This window comes from Belonocnema kinseyi, chromosome 9, assembly GCF_010883055.1.
Source record: "Belonocnema kinseyi isolate 2016_QV_RU_SX_M_011 chromosome 9, B_treatae_v1, whole genome shotgun sequence".
NCBI classification, from domain to species: Eukaryota; Metazoa; Arthropoda; class Insecta; order Hymenoptera; family Cynipidae; genus Belonocnema; species Belonocnema kinseyi.
The window spans coordinates 76,110,285-76,132,895 of record NC_046665.1 but is presented as its reverse complement, the minus strand read 5'-3'; the positions used below and the strand labels follow the sequence as shown (position 1 = coordinate 76,132,895).

Genomic DNA, 22,611 nt, shown 5'->3' with positions numbered 1-22,611 from the left:
TAGTATATTGTGCATCGAGTGGGAGAGTCCCACAAGTCGCAATTTTTAATTGAAAAAATCTAACATCAGATCTGAAATCAGCGACCCCAGAAACCTGTTTACTGCTAATTTTATCCTGAGCCAAGCATTTTTAAAATTTCATTTTCGCCATATCGGATTCGCCATTTTGAATTTGGAAAATCCAACATCGGATTTGATATCAGCGACCTCAAATCCTAACTACCATAAATTTGTATCCAGAGCAAAACATGTTTAATATTTCATGTTCGTTATATTGGATTCGGCATTTTGAATTTTGAAAATCCAGTATCAGATTTGAAATCAGCGACCCCAAAATCCTAAGTTCCACCAATTTTATCCAGATCCAAGCATTTGTAATATTTAATATCCGCCACTTTAAATGTTGAGAATCCAACATCAGATGTGAAATCAGTGACTCCAAAAACCAAAACTACTACCAATTTCATACAGATTTAAACATGTTTACTATTTCATGTTCGCCATATTGGATCCACCATGTTGAATTTTTAAAATCCATCTTCACGTTTGGATTCAGCGACCCCAAAAATATTGATCCTGCAAATATCACGTAATTATGAATTGTTCTTTCTCGAAAGCATTTTGGACACGATATGTTCTTTTTCGCCTAAATGTCACTTTCCTTATTTTGTTTTTTACAGTATAAAGGAGTACTGGACCGTCATGTTTGCACTACGCTATTTTGCGCGAGTCCGAATGTTTATTCAAAAAGATCAAACATTTTAATTTCAAGATACCAATTAAAAACTAATATTCTATACAGAAAATAAAATGTTATTACATTTTCTGGGATCGAACCTTTTTCATTCTCATTCAGCATCCGCGTATCTCGGTAAAAAGTAATTTTAGCAAAAAAATGAAAATTTGATTTTTAATTATTTAAACTAAAAATCGCTTTTTATATCACAATTAACAGCCGATCCTACCCGAAATTTATGTTAGTGCCACTTTGAGATTGTTAAATTACACATCCATTTTCTCAAACTGGGATTTTTGAAACTTTTATTTCAACTTTATTTAAACTTTGTTGACTTCAATTGAACAACTATTCAATGAGGAATTAAGCATTTGTTTCATCTTTAAAGGATTATTTAAATTTTACAGAATGCTCTTTCACTTTCCTGAAAAATTCGGATTTTATTGTTGGTTATCCAGTTTCTAGTTCTAGTGTTAGATCCTCGGTTCGAGGAAAAAACCCCAGAAAAGTAAAAGGGAGCAGCCTGTCTCTTTGACTCAAGTGGGGATTTTCAGGGTTTTCACTTTTCAGCCTCTATTCAGAAGGGTAACCGTACCTTTACATTCTAAAAACCAAGGGTACGGTAGAACTTAGTGGAAAACTTTCAAAGTGGTGTTCAACCTAGAATTAAATACGAGATCTGATTGATGGTTCTCAATTTAAGTCATGGCTTATAATAAAATTTATTTTAAATTTGAATAGCAGCTCTTACTTTTTGTAAAAGAAGTAATAAATAAAGTAGTGATTGAATAATAGATAATGCCATTTTCTGTGTTTGAGTATATATTTACTTCCGGTTTGAGGTGCAAGTAATAAAAGTCACGGATATGGAATGTAAATGTGCAAGTGTGGAAACACGTGGTCGCAGTGTGTCATCAAACATCGGAACCTGGTTTGCTTTGTACGTAGAAAATTTCCGGCATCATGTCTCTTTCACGCTTGGGGACATTGAAAGTCACGTGCTAAAAGCGTGCTGGGAAACAGCCCCAGGCAGACACTTTTTAATATCAAAGATGAAATCTTAAAGCTTTAGCTCTTTTTCTTATTTACCAATTTACATACCTAAATGGTTCGTTAACTTGGGGCAAATGAATTATCGACTACGTATCACGTCCCATTCTTTCCATTTTCTTACATTTAGACTAATAATAAAATATTAGATTAAAATTTAAGGAAATTCAAGGAAGTATATCAATCCACCACTATCTGTCATGTAGTAGACGTTTGCATTTTTAAAGGAAAAGTTTAAAAAAATATATTTTTATAGTTTGCCTATTCAGAGCTTTTATTTTTACTATATTTATATTTACTATTTCTTGAGCTTCATGTTTAAATTACAAATTTGAAGCAAAATTCTGTCCAGGTAAAAGGCGAAGAAATAGAGAAATTGAGGGGTGAGAAGACACCTATGATGGCAGATTTTCTTTTATTCCGATTTTTTCGACGATGGCTCGAGCTAAAACATACAAAAAAGTAGCGAAACAAGAACATTTTGCCCTGTTTCTTATTTTTCCGAAGAAAAATATTCAAGCTACGAAAAATTCAGTGGTTTAATAATAAGAAAATGTACCATTCTTAAAAATTTAAACGTACACCTGCGAAACCCTTACTTGAGATCACTTATTCATCTCTTCTCAAACTGATTTTTTATAAGATCGCGCAAGGTTAAGTATTCGGCTTTTGAGTGTTAACTAGATCATAGAAATTAAAAATTTCAACACGTTATTTTATATAGTTTAAAAATAAGAAGTCGGAAAAAATACATTAACAGGATGTCCGTAGGCCAGGGAAAACCTTGATGAGGGAAAATCAGGGATTTCGAAAGAAATCTTGCAAAAGTCAGGGAATTTCTATAAGGGGCACTTTAAATAACTGCCGAGGATAATAAATGTAATATTTTAGAATTTTTATTCCGTTTATGAAAGATTATTTATTAAAAACATTACATGATTGAGATTCTGGTCTTTGAGTATTAATGCTTTGGTAAAATGACATATTGGTCACGAAAAATTTATCGAATTTTTAAAATGAAGTTTTGAGGCCACCCTGATATAATATTCTTCTTAGTAATTTGCTTGTCGTTGAAAATTCATTTGAGATCTTTCTTGGTGAAAAGTTCAATTATTTTTTTTTTTAATTTCGTATTAGGTTGAATTCAACTGCTTTTGATTTAAAACTAACGTCTTTTTGAGTTGAAATGTCCACTGTTACATTATTTGTTGAAAAATCATATTTTTTCTATGGTTGAACCACTTCGTTAAAAATCGTGTTTATATTGTTTTGAAGATTCATCATTTTAGTTGCAAATTTTTTTTTCGTGCTGGAAATATCAGCTATTGCATGTTTCTTTGAAATTTCATCATTTTGTTGAAAATTTAACGGTCTTCTAGAAAATTCGTCTTTTTTTCTTGGGCATGTATCTATTTGGTTCATAATACAATGGTTTTCGGTTCAAGTTTAATCTTTATTTAATAAAAATTCGACCATTTGGTTTAAAACTCATCTTTGTGGATAGAAAATCCAAGTATTTGAATGCAAATTCAACTATTTTGTTGAAAATTTAATTATATATTTTTAAATCCTTTTATTCGAATATTTGTCGTTCTGAATTTCTATGCTCATCTTTATGGTAGAAAAACTACCTGTTTGGTTGAAAAAAATTCGACATAAATGAAAATAGTATATTGTGCTACAAGTGCGGAAAGTGGCAGTTCCATGTAAACGAGACGAAGACGAGTCGGAAACGACCCGAAGATGAGCCGATATCTAGTACTGTAAACTTCACAAGAGTTTCAACTGCTTACTTTTACCTCCTGTAGCACACGATATTTTTTCTAGCAAATGCGGGAAATTTTCGATTTGAGAAACAATAAAAACGAATTTGTTGAAAATTTATGGTAATGTTTGGAAATTTATGGTAAAATTACAAACATTACCTAAAAATTCCGTAAATTTTTTGTAAATTTGTAAATTACCGAAAATATATAGAAATTTAGTGTATCCGAAGCTTTTTGGAAGAAATTCAAAAACTTCAAAAATTTCTGAAAATTTGATAAATTTCCTAAAATTAATGAAAAATTGGCTAAATTTCCAAAATTTTCAGAAATTTATGAAAAATGATCAAATTACCAATAGTTTCAGATTTCTAGAAGTTTCTAAAATTGTCGGTAATTTATCGGCAATTTATGGTAATTTATCAGTAATTTATGGTAACTTATCACTTTGAGTATGTCCAATAACTATTCACTACTCACAATCAGTTTCTCAAGCGTCAAATCATAATGAAGTGAGGTTATGATTCCGACAGTCCTGGAAAGTGATTGTTACTCGAAATGCGCAAGCGCAACAACAAGAAAAAAGTAATCTTACTTAAAGAGCGCAAGCGTAACAGCTAGAAAAAGTCTTTCTAACTGCTTTTTACCGCGGTTTCGAAATTTGTCACTTCCCGCACGCAAAACATGCGTCGAAAATCGAACATTTCGTGCGTGCGTTAGAAAAAGTGATTTTTTAAATGAAACTGTAGGGTATTGTTTTTGACCCCCCGAAAATGTTTTCATCCCTATTAGAACTATCAATTAAGAACTTCATTTCTTTTTGATATGTCCTATCATATATTTTAAAACCTAACCCAAAAAGTTTTAAAAATAATAATAATTGTAAAATGAGTTTTAATACTTTTAATTGTTGATATTAGTGTTAAATTTCAATGATAATTATTTAAATTTGATATGCTTTTTTAAAACATTTCTCAATGCACTTTTATTTTTATGAGTGCAGTAATTACAGGTATGATGGTTAGCATTTGCTTACTAAATTATTTTTTTAAATAATATAATTAGAAACTTTAAGAAAAAGACTTCAATTAAAGTGATAGTGATTAAAACCTTCATTGCAATATAGACTATATAGAGAATAGAAAATTCTATAATATAAAAATACTCAAAATCACAGAACACAAAATTAATCTGGTAACATTTTTAGTTATTTAATAATACAAATAATCTGTAAATAGTATAACATAAGAATATCCAAGAATAAATTTAAGCAAAAAGCAACTGAAATGCTTTTTATGCAATTTTTGGTCAAGAAAGTTATTATTAAAATGTTAAAATTGTTGTATTTTTTTAACTCGTACCATATATTAATATATTAATATAAAAATCCATTTAACGTTTACGTAAAACAAATTTATGTCTTTTCAAAAATTTCTTATTTCTATTGGTCTTCATATTAATAGTAAGTAATTAATGTTCAACTTAGTGATTTCTTATTTTAAAAAATTTTGATGAAGCTGATATATTTTTTGCTCAGAACTTATTTAAACAGATGTTTGTATGATGTCCTTGTGATGATAGGCTGGAGATATCTCACCGACAGAGATTGTGTTTCCTTAGTATATTAGAAACTTTTTCAAAATGCGATCACGCAGTGAAGTCGTGGCGTAAGGCATTAATTTTAATAATAATTTTTTTCTAGCATGAGAATCAAGTCTTTTCTTGCTTTATTTAATTTTAAGAAGAGCTAATAATTTTCTCAGTTTATCGTAGAAAATAAAATTTGGGAAATGGTTTAAATAATGCAAGGGCACGTCTATCTGGACCATTGCAGTTTTTATTTTATTTAAGAATTTAATTTGCTTCATTCTATTTTAGCAAGGGCTCTAAATTTCTGTTCTCAGTTACATTCTAAATTCAAAATTAATACTATTTAAATTAAATCAAAACTCGGATGGACCAGGCAGACGTGCCCTTATATATTTTAAACCATTTCTTAAAATCTCAACACAATATTTATTTGTTTCAAATGATAAACCCCACCGAATATAAACCATGTAATTAGCCACATGATACTGATAAATGACATTAATAATATTTCTCTACTTTGAATGGATTGAAAGATCCTTTTCGAATGTCTTGAATCGAGAGATTATCCTTTTGAAAGAATAACACGCGTTATTCTCTTTGTGCATATTTGACGTCAATATTTGTGTGCCCTTCGTTGTGTAATACATTCTTGCATAATCGAGCCTTGTAGCAAGATGCGGCAGAAAGCTTCCCAAAGGAAATGAGCTGTATTTTATTGATAGGAATTAACAGTGTTTTTATCTCTCCTCGATAAGTTTTTTAATAACTAGGCAAATCTTCTGCGAATATTTTCCTTAAAATTCTATTTGGTCTTTATCTGTGAAATTATTTATTAATATTTAGAAAAATTATTTTGAACTATTTTTTATATCAAGTTTATAATTGCATTTTTGCTTCAATTATTTATTATTCCAAGTTGTTTAACCATCGCTCTAAATATTTTAGTTTCAAAAAATAAGAATTTTAAGAAGCTACTAATATGAATGGGACTTTGGCATCAATTTATGACCATGACTATTTCTCTACAAGATTATAACAGGAAACTTTTTCATAAAAGTTCTTTACGATTTCCGTAATTCTTTGGAATGTGGTAAACTAGTTTCAGTCAGGCGGGTATTTATATACCAAAACTAAAATTTGCGTATTTATGTACCAAGAACCATCCATAAATTACGTAATAGTTTTTTTGGGGAGGGTTTTCCAGGAAAATGTTACGGTCTTTAACATGGGGGGGGGGTGGGTGGGTGAATTGATACTGTTACGTTTTTTTTTCAACACATTAACCCTATAATGGCTTTTGGTTTCGTACTATTTACTAAATATAACTGAGAATATACCCTTCTTCTTGGTCATGTACTTTTCCAGATTGGCGAACGGATGAAACAGAAAGTACAAATATTTAAAACCTCTACCAAAAAATTTCATTTCTCAAAGTTGTTGTTAAAAATAAAACATATCATGATGCCAGTCGTTTCTTAAAATGTTTAACTTATTTTAGTTATCGTTTAACTTGTCGTAAAATTTATAAAAAATCATGAATTTTTGTACATCTTTTTTAAATGAGCCATCTTCAAGATTTGCAATTAAAGGTTTTTCAATTCTTAATGTGTATAATTGATAAATATCTAATTTGAACTTTTCTTTTCAATAGTTAAATCTTGAGGATTTATAATTGCAAACTCTTTTAATTTTAGAGATGTATAAATCATTCTTAAAATTTGATAATTCTGAAGGTCGAAACTAAAAAAATATGAATATTTCATTCTAAATCTCCCAAACTGCAAAAATTTTAAATGTATGCTATCAGAATTATGTATTTTTGAATTGTAAAATTTCAAAATTAAAAACCTTTAATTTTAAAGATTTACAATTCAAATTTCTACAATTACACTTCAATTATTACAATTCAATTTTCAAGATTTATATTTTAAACATATGTAATATTGATTTTTCTTAATAGTTCTATTTTGAAGAATTTAAATGCAAAATTTTCAATTTTAGCAATATACAATTTAAAATTCCTTAGTGTTGAAGATTCGTTAATTTGGTCTGTTCATAGTTAAAATGATGTAATTTTTAACACTTGTTTAGAATATGTAGTTCAGTGTTGAAGATTTGCTGTAGAAAATTCTGCTGTTTTTAAGATTTGTAATTAAAGTAATTCAGGTACCTCGGATAGTAAGTAATTAAATTGTATTTAATAATACATGTCTGAAAAAAAACGTAGCATACGCTTGGCGGGTGGGGAAACATTATTAAATCTTTTGTTAACTTTAAGAATTATACTTATTGGAATATGCTAAAAAAGTGTAATTTCAAGATTCGTATCTTATTAGCAGTCAGATTTTTCTGGAGCAAAAAAAAGATTTCCTGTTTACATCTTCAAAATTCAAGCACTTCTGTGACAATCTTGAAACAAATAATACCTTATTTTACTCATCTGTGAGTCTTGTCTTCTGCATGAATGAAAATATGATATTCGCCGGAAAAGCTGTACGGCTAAACATTTCGTTGAATTAAACTTCGAAATTAATATGTTTGGGTTTAAATAATTGATTATAAATTTATTTATTTATTCATAAACCCGAATATTCAAGACAATGTATTCTTTAAAATAAACCAAATAAATGTATGGACATAAACAAGGTAAATTACATATTTTATTGGCAGTTAACTTTTCAATTATTAAAAAGAATATTTACAGTTTCTTAAATACAATCACGCATGTAATATGTGTTTTATGTGATAATCTATACTATTTTCAAAATCAGAGATTTTCAATAACTATATTAAACAATGAAGAGTACCTATTACTTTGTTTTCAGAATTTCCAGACTTTGAATAAATAAAAGGTCCAAATAGGGACAATGGCGATGATAAATATTTGCAATAGGTTCGGGTTCTTAATTACTCTTGCAATCAGAAAATGTGTAAATGTAAATTAGAATAAACTGAGCTATCCGAAAATTCGTTAAAAAAAGTTTGCAAAAGAACTGTTTTCTTTTAGAGGCGAATTTACTAGTAAGATATCAAATTCGAAAGCATCATAGTTTTTGGCACACCTTATCTTGAGTAACAAAATTATTTGTTCAAAAGTTCTCTATTTTTGCAGACGTCGTCCTTTATTCTGTGGAAAAATTCCTCTATTTTATAATAAAAAGTGATTGCTTCGCTACGATTAAGATATTTAAACGATTTTTTAAATGCAAGCTAATCAGCCCCTATTTACATTGGACTTGCGTCTGTTGCCAAGATAAGTGCTAACTCTCGGATTATTTAATCTTTATGTCTATTGCATAGGCGAGACGTACGTCTCATGCGTTTCAGTTTTTATTCATATCTCCTTTTTTTATACGTTTTTTCGTTTCGTGACTAAATAAAATAGATAAAGATAAAGATTTGTTTGGTAAATAAACGAGAAACGTGACAGTTGTTATTCTTTTTGTATTTCAGGGTCAAGGAGGACCTGGTCCTGGACCTGGACCACAACAGGGCCCTGGTGGACTAATGGGACCGGGACAAATGGGTCCTGGCTGTCAAATGAATTCACAAATGGGACCTGGGGGGCCTCAGAATGCTCAGATGGTAATGATTCTTTGCACAAAATATATGTGTTGAAAATTTCGTGGAATGTAAATAATTTTGTTTCTTAATTCAGGGTCAGCAAGGACCAGGATCTCAACAAGGACCAATGGGTCCAGGGCAAATGGGCCCTAATGGTCCCCAGGGTGGTCATCATATGGTACAAGGAGGTCCTGGACAAAGTGGACCCGGACAAATGGGCCCTGGTGGCCCACCAGGTTTGTTACCAGAAAATTATTATTATGTATCTAACGACTTAAGTGTGATTATCTTTGGTAAATTTTGTTTCTCGACATTTAATTGAACTTTACATTTTTATGTATTAACAATGTTTAGTTTATAGAGATGATCAATCTACAATGATAAATAATAACATGTATCATATCTTTGGAAATTTTAAAGTTATCAATTAGACAGCGAGTCACGTTTAATAACTACGTAGAATTATTAACTGAATTGCGACTCGAATAATTATCTGAAGCTTAGGAATTTTTTTTATGGAAAAATAAGACTATTATCTGCTTCAATTAAATATTGAATTTAATACCTCATTTATTATTTTCTTTTGAAATAGTTGAAGTAAATAATTAGTTAGCTACTGAAATATTTTAGATACTTCTTATTAAAATATATATTAAGGTGGTCCAAAAATTGGAATTTTGAACGTTCCATCTCGGAAACTGAATCTTCAAAAACACTTGTAAATTTGTTTGAAAAATAATAATTGAGCTACTGCGAAGTTAATCAATTTTTTCTGGCCTGTAACATAGAAAACCCGCAATTTTTCTTCATGTTTGAATTATGCATAATTTTTAGCCTAGTGGATTACTTATAATAATGCAAAATGGCGGTAAAAATTGTGTAACAGAAAAAGGTTCGGCATCTTATTCTAGACAAATAAGGTTCTCTTGGCTTTTTTTTATGGTTAATTTTTTATTTAAAAAGGGAGGTAAAAGTATGACTTTTGAACGAATTATTTTAACCTCATTAAATAATAATTTTTGACGTCAGTGAACCTAAATTATGTCTATAAGCATTTCTCCAGGATACCTACCACCTCATATAAAGAAACTTTCGATGAATTCATTATCACCTTAGTTGATACATTTTTTTCATTTATCTTCAGCCCTAAATTTGGTACACTTTGGTGTCGGTAGAGACTTCATAAGAGGCTTGTTTCACATTCGTACAAGATATCTGCAAAGTTTCAATTATGTTCCATTTTTCCCAACAAAAAAAATTAATAGATGAAATAGATTTTACTGCTGTACTTTTTAACCATTACATTGATTCTCTCGTTTATCATTTTTACTGAAATTTATGGAAATTTTATATAGCACTCAATAGCTTTTTCAAAACCTGTGAAAAATTCAGGATTTATATGAATTATTATTAATAAAAGTAGCCCCAAAATCATTCAGAAAAGTATATTTCGATCACTTTTTTACTGTTACATCCATTTTGTCCTTTACAATTTTTTAACTGAAATTTTGCTGAAATTGAATGTGACATTGAGTAGACCTTTCTTAAGATCTTTACAAAAATCGGGATTTAAATTAATTTGTTTCCCCTCTTGATTGCAATTTCCTGAATTTTCAGTTAAAAACTACAAAGGAGAAAATCGATGTAAAAAAGTGATAGAAATCTATTCATCAGCATTTATGATTTTTTTATGTATTTCGAGGGGGAAGGCTAATTAATTTAAATCCAGATTTTTGCACAGATCTTAAGAAAGGTCTTTTTAATGTCATATTCAATTTCAGTAAATTTCAGAAAAAATGGTAAAGTAGAATCGATATTGGAGCGAAAGAGTAGGTGAAAATGTATTCATTTTTACAAAGTTATTATTTTTCAATAGATTTAATGTACAATAAATACAATTGTCGGTAAAGAATATTTTTGTCCGCTGCATTGGTACAAAATCTGTATATTACAATGTCTTCTAGGAAGAATTATTGTTTAAAATTTCATATATTTGCTCTTGTAACTTAGAAATATTCGCCTCTTTTAAATTGTGTACTTTCATCCTGTTGAATGTCAAGAAATTTTCTTAGGTAACTTTAGATAACATTTTAACTTATTTTGAGCAGCAGTGCGATTACGAATCTGATTGTCTGTTTGAATCGGCTGGTTTCAAGTTTTATCAACCCGTCAAACAACTTTATAAAAAAATACATTCTTTTGTTTAAACGTTTTCCAGATAAAATACTGGCTCACCGAAATTCAGTGCATGGAAAAAATGGGAAAGTATACTTGATTCTTCGAAATTTGGCGAGCATAGCACACACAATTTCCGTGAGCCTAGATAATTTTAACATTATTGCAAATAATCAGTGACCGTCCGTGATAATTAAGAGTTCAATCAAATGTTTTGATTTCTTCTGAAAGAATGGAATTCTTTTTAACTATTTCCAAATGAAGCAAGTCGTTGAATTCAATTGAAATCTTCTGAATTTTTAAAAACTTTTTTGAAATATTGTAAAATCTTTAGAATTTATGTTGAATTATTGTAAATTCCTTGAAGTCCCGAGAGAGTTTATATAGTTTATATAGTTTTTCTATTATAGATCTTTCATTGTAGTCTAGGCGCCAAGGGGGTCACCGCTACCTTTTTAATTTAGATGGGTAGTGACAAGTGTTTTTGATGTATTTTGACCTGCTGAACACGGATTTCGAAGGGGGGTGTCCGTCCAAGTGGCCTATTCATAGGTGCTTAATTCAATTCTAAAAAGCTGGCTCGCGAGCCGCCAAACGCTGCTTTTCGGAGCCAAAAAAAAAACATGCGCGACATTATTTTTTGGAGTAGCGAGTTATTGTAGATTGTAGATCTTAATTTGAGCTTTCGATATCTGCAAACGGAATTGGAAAATATCAATTCTATCGGGAGTAATTGAAACTCGAAAATGGCGAAAATCGATTTTTTCGAAAGTTTGACATTTTTTTCTTATAAAACTAAGAGTTCTACGAAAAAATCTGTAGAGTAATGTTCCTCTTAAAATCGCTCCAAAAATACGATGACCTGCTCGTCTTACCCTTTCCACGGGCGATGACCAAAGGAGCGCGAGCTACCTGGGATCCTTCTCCTTCCAGTGGGACCCTTACCCCTCACACCACCCCCTCACTTGATGCGCTTAGTCGCCGGGATTGCCGGAGCGCTGGGTCTATTGTCGCTAATGACCCTAAATTACCTCCGATTACCGTTCCAACTTATTCACTTAAAATTTAAAAATAACTGATGCAAACTATTTGGAAGTCATTTTTTGGGAATCTATGGGCTTTTACGAGTCCAGGGGTATGTCATTTCTCATTAACAGACAACAATTATCAACATTCCCTCATTCAATCGTGAAAATATGTAGATTCCGAATATTTCTATTTTCAGATAGAAATTTCAATAAGATTATTGTCGATATGCAGACAGTATTAAACAATAGAAAATTCTAGAAAACTTGATCTTTTCAAAGATTTCTTTAGATCTGAAGGTATTTATTTATGTCTACGTTATTTATGATGTTAAATCCAAATTTCTGACTAAAAATAGAAATTCTCCAAATCTACATATTTTCACGATTGAATGAGGGAATGTTGATATTTAATTATTGTCTGTTAATGAGAAATGACATACCCCTGGACTCGTAAAAGCCCATAGATTCCCAAAAAATGACTTCCAAATAGTTTGCAATCCCGGCGACTAAAGGCGTTCGGTGCACACAAATTCCGCTCACGGTTAGGATTTTACCTGCAAGCTTTCGGGCCCTCTTTACTTTCTTCATGAATTCCGCTTGCGGTACTATTTAGGTGGATGCACAACAACTCCGCCCATTTAAAATTTTAGATTTGAGTGGTCCTCTTCTTCTACTTTGATATACTGACCTACTGTCTATATATGAATTTTCCTAGATTCAGCTTTGCACATTTACTTTTATGTAGATAATTTTTTTTTCAACTATCAGTTCATTTTGAATAACTAACAATTTTGTATGTAACAACAAAAAAACCTTTTCATAAATAATTACACATCTTGACCATTTTTCCAAGCACAGAATCTATTTTCTCTGCAAAACCAACTAAAAATGCATTTTAAATTAATCCTTTTTTATACTTACTAATAGATAAGGGTAGTTAATTCTTTAAACAATTTTTGTTCAAGGATACTTAATTGTTTAAACAATTTTTGTTCACTGTCTTTATACCTGGAAACCTTACTGTTGATAAAAAAAACATCAAAATCCATTGGAAATTGCTTTGTAAACAAAATTGTATTCACATAAATTCGATACTTTTTTGTATTTTACTGTATATTGAACTATTTAATGACATGGTAAAATGATTATACTTATTATTAATTACAGAGATATTAAAGAAATAAAGTTTATTTTCCATGCATTTGGTTCATTTTTTTCCCCTCAGCTTTCATCGAAGTGAATTTAGCTGATGGTGAAGTGAAAATACCTAATGTGTTGTTACAGAATTATTTAAAATCTAACAAATTTGCGAAACGTAATTTTAAATATATTCTAATGGGAGGGGCATTTTTAAATCTCTTGAGCGGAGTTCGTGCTCACCAAAACTACCTACTTTTGACCCGAGCGGAATTCATGTGCGGAATTCATGTGCACCCAACGCGTCAAGACAGGTTTGAGAGGTAAAGGTCCCACTGGAAGGAGAAGGATTCCAGGTACCTCGCGCTCCTTTGGGGTGCACCCCTCTCCACTCAACTTCTCCTCACGTCCCAGACTAAGCGAGATTGCTGTGCCGGGTTTTGGCAGCGGGGGGGCCCCTTTGTCCTAACGAGGCATAAAATGCCATACATAAAAAATGTTATAGTTTTGCAAACAGCGACTTAAAAATGTTATATTCGGAATCTATGTTTTTTTGCGATTCCAACGATATGTAACTTGCAATTAAAATATTTAAATTAGACTAAGTAATGGCAGATATTATTTTGTTTTGACCCTGACTAGATAGCATTATGGAATTTTCCGTAGAATAGTTGAAAATGCATCAGTTTATTTGGTAGATAAATCGCCTGTTGACAATTTAATAGAATTTGCGGATTTTTATCCTACTGCCTTGAAGAATATTATACTTGAAACTAAGTACTTGCATTTTTAAACCAGAAAGACGAATCATTAACAAAACAGTGCACAATATAAGTTATTTGTTATGCACATACACATATAGACATACGCAATAATTTTATAATATTAAAAATGATGGTCGATCCTTGGGCAATCGAACAGAACTAGGGGGTGAAAAAAAGGATTTTGAAAAATAAGGGCCACACTATTGTATTAAACACAAGGGCAATTTATTAAAAGAAAATTAAAATTCACTTTCCAGGGAATAGAATTAAAATGAATATACTTATTGTAGTAGATTATAATATAGAAAATATAAGAGCTTTACTTCCACCGGATGAGTAATTGCCTAAAGAATACCAGAGGCTGCCAAGAAACTCTTCAGAGTCCAAGGGAACAATTTCGTTTTCAAATGTATCAAAACAATTTATCTTCGCTATCCGAGAAATTATTATTATCATGAAATCTGCTTCAATTTGATTTCAAGGTTTAATTGGATCTAGAATTTAATCAAGCCACAAAAATGCATTTTTTTAAACTAAATTGTATAGACGAAAAATGCTTCATTTTGTCGGGAAACCCGTTCCCACGAGATTTAATTAGTAATTAATAATATCTATTAATTAGATTAAATTATCAAGTGTATGTCCACAATCGTTAGTGAATTTATTTAAAAACAAATTAATATTTCATTCAGTTATCCAAAGTAAGTTTAATTCAAAAGTACACTGAAATCTGAACATTTATTTCAGGTACATAAAGAAGGGAGACTATTTCAATAATAATAAAGGTCTATTAAATTTGTACGGCCAAATATCCAGTATTGTTCTACATTTCAGTACAGATTTTATAAGCAGAAAATTGATTTCAGATAGTATTTGGAAAGTAGTTAATTGTTTAATTTCCCAATGCAGTTTAAAATTAATTATTTAACTTGGCATTGATTTTAATGATTTTTTCAACTATACAATATTATTATATTAAATACAACATAATAAATTATACCTAATTATTCTGATTCATTATTATTATTATTATTATTATTATTATTATTATGTTTTTAAAGATCAGGTATTTATATAATAATAATAAGAGGATGTTCTTTATATTATATTACTTTATATTATATTATATTAGTGGAATTTTCAGATTGAAAAACTATTTTTCAACCAAATACGTCATTTTTAACAAAGTAGTTCGACTATTAAGTTGTAAAATCCATTAATTGTTTAATTTCCCAGTATCTTCAAGTGAACAAATTTAACATTTAGCCAACTTTAACTCCTAGATTGATTAAAAGACCTCGGAGAATGTTTCTCTCAATAACAAAGAATGGAAACTGGCAATACTTCTAGTTCCAAGATGCTGACTCTCTCAGGCATTCAGGTTTTATGATAAAGCGATTAATTAATAATATTTTATTGTGAGTATTATTAACGCTATTCAGAAATCGAAACTAACGATATATTTTATTTAAATATTATTTACTAATTAATTTACAAGTGTTAGACAATCAGACGAATAGTTAAATTTACTATGTAGAAACTGGAGGAAAATTGGACATAATTGATAGAAATTAGCTTTCTAAATATTAAATTGAATATGGTTGAAGTTTTTTGCAATTGATGGATCTGACATTTTAATTACATGTGCATATGAAATAATATACGAAGATATTTTAAAAATGCATACTCTAAAGAGTTTCTTGGCAGCCCCTGGTATTCTTTAGGCAATTATTCATCCGGTGGAAGTAATGCTCTTATATTTTCTATATTATAATCTACTATAATAAGTATATTCATTTTAATTCTATTCCCTGGAAAGTAAAGTTTAATTTCCCTTTAATAAATTGCCCTTGTGTTTAATACAATAGTGTGGCCCTTATTTTTCAAAATCCTTTTTTTTCACCCCCTATTTCTTTTCGATTGCCCAAGAATCGACCATCATTTTTAATAATATAAAATTATTGCGTATGTCTATATGTGTATGTGCATAACAAATAACTTATATTGTGTACTGTTTTGTTAATGATTCGTCTTTCTGGTTTAAAAATTCAAGTACTTAGTTTCAAGTATAATATTCTTCAAGGCAGTAGGATAAAAATCCGCAAATTCTATTAAATTGCCAACAGGCGATTTATCTACCAAATAAACTGATGCATTTTCAACTATTCTACGGAAAATTCCATAATGCTATCTAGTCAGGGTCAAAACAAAATAATATCTGCCATAACTTAGTCTAATTTCAATATTTTAATTGCAAGTTACATATCGCTGGAATCGCAAAAAAACATAGATTCCGAATATAATATTTTTAATTTGCTGATTGCAAAACTATAGAATTTTTATTCATGGCATTTTATGCCTCATTATGACAAAGGAGGAGCCCCCCGCTGGCAAAGCCCGGCATAGCAATCTCGCTCAGTCAGGGACGTGAGGAGAAGTCGAGTAGAGAGGGTAAGACGAGCAGGTACACCGCGATGAAATAGATGCTGCCCATAAATACACTCTTCTCCCGTAATGAGGCTGGTCTGGGGGGGGGGGTGCATCGGGCGCTATTAAAATCCAGTTTCAACCGGATTTGAAGCGACAAGCGAGCACAAAAATGAATGCGCTCAAAAATGCTTTGGAACTTTTTTCCGAATTTTTATGCGCCTCATTTATAATACATAAAATACTACTTTCCACTGATAATATGTTTTCATAAATTGTTTAAACAATTTTTTATGAATTTGAGCAATTTACTTTTATAATAGACTTACAAACTCCTAGTTGTTTCAAAAATTTTCAACTCTTCTTCAATTTTTCAGTTAGATCGAGGAAATAATCAATTAAATTCGACAGAAATAATTGTTTAAAGAATTTATTATCATTCATAACAATATTCTCGTAAAAGAATGCTAAAAGGTTTCCGTATTTTTCTTACATTATCCACTTTTTGTCTTTTTAAATCACCTTGCATTCGTACTTATTTCATCAAGTTCTTTTTAATGCCGTTTTAATTGTCCTAAACCAGGGGTTTCCAAAGTTAGATCCTGTATTTACCACCAACGCCATGCCAATAGGTCGGATCTACTCAGTTTTGACCCAGAAATGTCAAAACCCTTGACCAAAAAAATTACTTATTATTCCAAACTGCAGTTTAAACAAAAAAAAACGTGATTTTTCGTTCCTTTTTTTGTGATCCATTTTTCAAAGTTTTTCTAATCTGTATTCTGGGACCCCACTAACCGGTTGAATAAATGTCTAAACTTTAAGAATCCATGGTTCAAAGATCGATTTTTCGTTTTAGTATTTTCAAAATGGCGTCTTAATGAGAAAAGTACTGGGCAGTGTTTACTAAAAAATGTTTTTAATTATGGCCATTCAATGATGCGGGTTTTTTTCACAGTATTTATATAAGACGTGTCTTTTCACAGCATTTACCAATATGTATTGTTTTTACAGTGTTTACTGAGATATGTTTTTTTTCATCGTATTTTATAGAGATGAGTTTTTTTTCCATGGCGTTATGATAAGGAGTGTTTTTCACAGCGATATAATTTACGGGTTATTTCTTCTAAGCACCGGCGATATAATAAAATTAATAATTATATCGTCTATTTAATTTTGTGTAGGTCATCAATTTTCTGGAGGAATGGGTCCAGGATCACAACAAGGACCAATGGGTCCAGGATCACAACAAGGACCAATGGGTCCCGGGTCACAACAAGGACCAATGGGTCCAGGTTCACAACAAGGTCCAATGGGTCCAGGTTCACAACAAGGTCCAATGGGACCAGGATCACAGCAAGGTCCAATGGGTCCTGGTTCACAACAAGGTCCAATGGGTCCAGGTTCACAACAAGGTCCAATGGGTCCAGGTTCACAACAAGGTCCAATGGGACCAGGATCACAACAAGGTCCAATGGGACCAGGATCACAGCAAGGTCCAATGGGTCCAGGGCAAATGGGACACAGTGGTCCACATATGGTACAAGGAGGTCCTGGTCAAATGGGATCTGGCAGTCAGAGCGGACCTGGACAAATGGGGCCAGGTGGTCCTCCGGGTTAGTAATTTCAACAAAATTTAAAATAGAGTCGAATCTCCCTTATATCCTTCAATGCTCGGCTGTCCAAACTAAAAAGATATAGTCCAGGAGCCAGCGACCATTTAGAGTTAGTTATTTCACAAAAGCTGAAAATTTTTTGTAAGCTTTATTTGGTATCACTAGTAAGTTAATGGTCCTCCAGCTGGCACAATTCCGGGGGGTTCAGCTGCGACAGCCTTCCACACTCGTAAAATTATAATAAAATAAAAAACTTAAACTTTGTTAACATGTTTTTTATGTTTTAAAGAATTAAAAAAAAAACGTATCCAGCCGAATTTAGAGTGGGGGATTATGCCCCAGCTTTTCACGTAAAGATGTCAAAAATATACGCTGGGTAAACTGATATCGCAAAAGCTGAAATTTGGTAAATTAATAGTTAAGTGAGTAAGTTCAAGGAAAAAAATATCCAGCTTTATACTTAGTGAGCGAAAAGTGTCCAGCTGTTGCAGTCAAAGCAAAAGCATCTTTAACTGTTTCAGCGGGGCGCTTTCGCCCCACTAAATACAAAGCTGGATGTTTTTTTCGTTTACGGGGAGATTCTGGTCATAATTTTTCAAAAAATTAGTGAAAAAAATTTTTCTTCATATTTTGGTATTAAATACTTCTAGAAATAGTGTAGAATTAATTTTAAAGGTCTACATGGTCGAGAACAAGGATAAAAGAGGCCGAAGCAGCTACAGCACTCGAGCTGTCTATCACGATAGAAAACTTTAAACTACATTTTCTGACACCTTCGACAAATTTATTTAGAAAATAATAAACCGATTAACTTGAAATTTGGACAGCTCATTCTTCAAGCGTGTCTCTATCGTGTGAACTACAATTATGAACAAATATTGTTATTTAACAAAGTTATGAACAATTTAACTTGCAAAAATGAGGTCAAAAAATTCAATATTCCGCCATTTTTTTTCAAAAAAATTCTGATTGTAGTTCACACGACAGCCAAAACTATACAGATTATAAATCTTTTTAATTTTTTGATTTCGGGTCAACCGTTCCCGAAATAATTGAGCGAAAGCTGGAAAGGAGGACATTTTTGAGGCCGCCATTTTGTAAACAAAAACAATAAAAAACAAAGAAATTTTTTTTTTTTATTAGTTCAACCTCTATACTTTACACTGTAAAAAATTTGGAAGGAACAAATTGTTTTTACTATTAAACAAAATTCTTTGAAAAATAAAAATAATAAAGACACGGATGAACAGAATGCAAATTTGTTATTAATCATTTTTAAATTAGACGAGCATATTTTGTTTAAGGCCATGTGACGAGTGGGTCACGTGACCAGATTCTTACCTTACGGCCACTTTTTTTATTTCCCAACTTATTTTCACACGAACCGCCTCGTCGAGTTGAAAATTTAGGATACTAAACAAGAAGCTCTAAGAATGGTGGGCCTTGTCCTAAATTTGTATAAATATGAAAAAAGTGTTTTGTTGTCAGAAAAGCGTCAGCAAAGTAGGAATCTGGTCATGTTATCTCCTAAGCACAGGGCCTTAAGGGCATGTGATAGTTCGTCGTTAGGTAAATCGGTAAAATCGATAATTTTCAAGTATAACATGCCCTTAATCGTTAAAAATAAAGAAACTAATTTTTTGGAAAAACGACACAAGAAGAGACGCATAGAAAAAATGAATAGACCAAAGTTTTTCAGCCAAAAGGATATTCAAATGGAACACACAGCTTTTGCTTTGTTTAAATCGTAAAAAGTAACATTAAAATTAAAAAATAAATTTTTTTGAAAAATGACACAAGGTTCGAAAAAAATGATTAGACGAAAGTTCACCAAAAAAAGTATACAAATTACTTATTATTCATTTTTAGATTGGACGAGTAGGTTTTATTTTAATCGTAAAAAATAGACATAACATTTTTCGAAAAAAAACGACACAAGAGACAGGGTATGTATAAGAATTAACAATAAAAAATAATCAGGGCTGTCACGCATCACTGTTCGCATCTTTTTTTCTGAAGTGATTCTTTAGTTACTTTTAAAAATGAAAATATTAGTGGCGAATTCAGATCTATACCTATTTCTAAATTTTTGTCTTGAATTCTTTTGAAATATTTCACTGTATTTTTTAAAGATCCCGAGAAATTTGTAATATATTTCAATAATTTGAAGGGACTTTTTGAAATTGTATGGTACTTGAAAAACTTCTAAAGCATTTTCAATAGTTTTTAATTTGAAATATTTTAGGGTATTTTAAAAGTTTCCAATGGATGTTTTATTAATTTTATTAACTTGAAGGAATTTAAAAGCGTTTCAAATATTTGACTATAAAGAATTTGCTAGAATTTTGGAAGATATGGAACAATTTTAAAGAACCTTTAGGGTTTTAAGATGTTTTAAAACGTTTCAAAGTATTTCCTAAGATTTCCGCTGATTTCAATGATTTTTAGGGATTTTAAAGCTCTCAGTGTATTTTAATATATTTTCAAGGATTTCAGGAAGTATCATTAGATTTATTCACGGGAAGTGAGGTGTTTTGTATTTAAATTTTTTAGGGAATCTTAAAAGATCCCTACACATTTTTAAATACTTTCAATAATTTGAAAAGATTTTAAAGCGATTGGAATATTTTAGGATAAAGAATTTTATACAATTTTCGGAAGGTATGGAAGGATTTTACAGGATTTAAAAGGTTTTTAAATATTTAAAAAAATTTCACGGGATCTGAATGATTTTAAGGGGTTTTTTAAAAAGCTTTCAAGGTATTTTAATAAATTTTTCAGAATTTCAGGAAATACCACCAGAATGCATATATTATCACGGGATATAATAATCTTTTAGTAGATTTTAAACAATGTATTCAAAGAATTGAGGTATTTCATAGGGTTTGAAATTAGTTTTGATAATTCAGCTTGAATTCTTGTTAATTTATCCCGAATTGTTTTAAATTCTTTGGAATTTTTTTGAGTTTTTTTAATTCATTTGAATTATTTTACAACATAATTTAATGGATTTTGCTGACTTTTTCAAAGTTTTTATTTAATTGAACCTAAAGATCAATTGATAAGACGAGCAAAGGATTTGAAATATTTGAAGGTATTTTTTTTCTTCAAATTCATTGGCATTTTCAAGAGCTTTAAAAGATTTCAAAGGTTTTGAAATTTTTAGGGCATTGTAAAAGATTGCCAAGCATTTTCAAAAGCTTTAAAAAGTTTAAAGAGATTTCAAAATATATAAAAGGATTTGAAATATTTTAGGAAAATTTTAACGATTCCTATACAATTTTAATTTCTTTTAAAAGTTTGAAAGAATTCCAGTGATTTCAAAATGTTTTAGAGTATTTTAAAATATTATGAGGCATTTTCAAGAGATTTAAACAATATTTCTAAGGATTTCCTGGGGTTTTGATAATTTTAAGGGATTTTGAAACAATTTGCATGGGGTTGTGAAGAATTTCTTCCTAGAATTGCTGAATATATGAAACGATTTTAGAGGAACTAAAATGTAGTAAAATATTTGAGAAGATTCCCAGGGGCTTGAATTTCGTAGGATTTCAAACATTTTACATAATTTTCATTTATGTTTTGCAATTCATTTGGAATTCGTCCTAAATTCTTATTAATTTATCTTAATTTTTTTTAATCCACTTGTATTCTTCTAAATTTACTGAATTATACACAATGCAATGGGTTGTTAAAAAATATTGTAAGTTTTTATTTAATTCATTATTTTAATCTCACCTTGAATTCTTGGGCATTTCATCTAATAATTTTGAGTTTCCTTGATTTTTTCTAAGCCCATTTAATATTTTTAAATTGTATTTAATTCATTTTTTTTAAATGCACCTTTGATTTTTATGAATTTTATCGAATTCTTCTCGTTTGCCTTTAATTCCTCTAAATTCATTACAATTTCTGGGAAGAGGCCTGCGGTCTCGTTATCTGTCCTTCGAGAAATCTCCCAGCATGACATGATAAACAAAGAATATAATCGTGTTATAGTTGCATCCGGCTGTCGGTTTTATTATTTTTAATTTTATTGCGAAAACCGTGAAACTACTATTCTAAATACTTATAGCATTGGAAACTCGCGATCTTGCAGAATTTTCAAAATTCCTAGTAGCTGGACTGCTGCAAAAAAAGCAAAATATTATAATGATTGTGCTCTTAGATTGGGTTTCAGTTCGAAGACGTTTCATCGGTTTAAAATAATTAAAGAGAATTGAGAAATATGTATGTCGAGAAACAAAGCGTTTTAAAAAAGAAATTTGTCTTTTTTTTTCTTAAAAATGGCTATACGAGATAATAATTACGGCCCTGAAATCAGTGTTTTTGTGCAAGAGTGTACACTACGCATTTCCGAGACAGCTGGGAGGTTCGACTTTATCTTTAGTTTTTTCTTGTGAAAAAAATATTGTTGATTATTATTTTAGGTACAATTTTTCATTTTTATATCAAAAAATAATCCTGTATAAAGAATTATAAATAAATATACGACTATAAGTAATCTCTAAATCGGAACTTTAAAAGTTTTGATTATCTTAGAGGATAGGTTATGATTTTTTTTGTTCTGTTTCGCAGGCCACCAATTTGGAAATTTAGGCCCAGGATCCCAGCAAGGACCAATGGGTCCAGGTCAGATGGGGCCTAATGGACCGCAAGGAGGACATCACATGGGAGGTCCAGGACAAATGGGATCAGGAGGACAGAGTGGACCGGGACAAATGGGTCCTGGTGCTCCTCCTGGTGCGTTAAATAAATGAC

General features: G+C 30.7%; 1 protein-coding gene across 3 annotated transcripts in view; it reads left to right on the top strand.

Moving 5' to 3' along the window:
- The window catches only part of LOC117179657 (ATP-dependent helicase brm), a 77,947-nt gene that overhangs the window by 28,741 nt on the left and 26,595 nt on the right, over positions 1-22,611 (top strand). For all 3 annotated transcript variants that reach the window (XM_033371669.1, XM_033371668.1, XM_033371667.1), the window contains exons 3-6: positions 8,593-8,724; positions 8,798-8,939; positions 17,419-17,850; positions 22,429-22,593. In XM_033371669.1, coding sequence (XP_033227560.1) covers positions 8,593-8,724; positions 8,798-8,939; positions 17,419-17,850; positions 22,429-22,593 — 871 coding nt within the window. The remainder of the gene's footprint in view (positions 1-8,592; positions 8,725-8,797; positions 8,940-17,418; positions 17,851-22,428; positions 22,594-22,611) is intronic.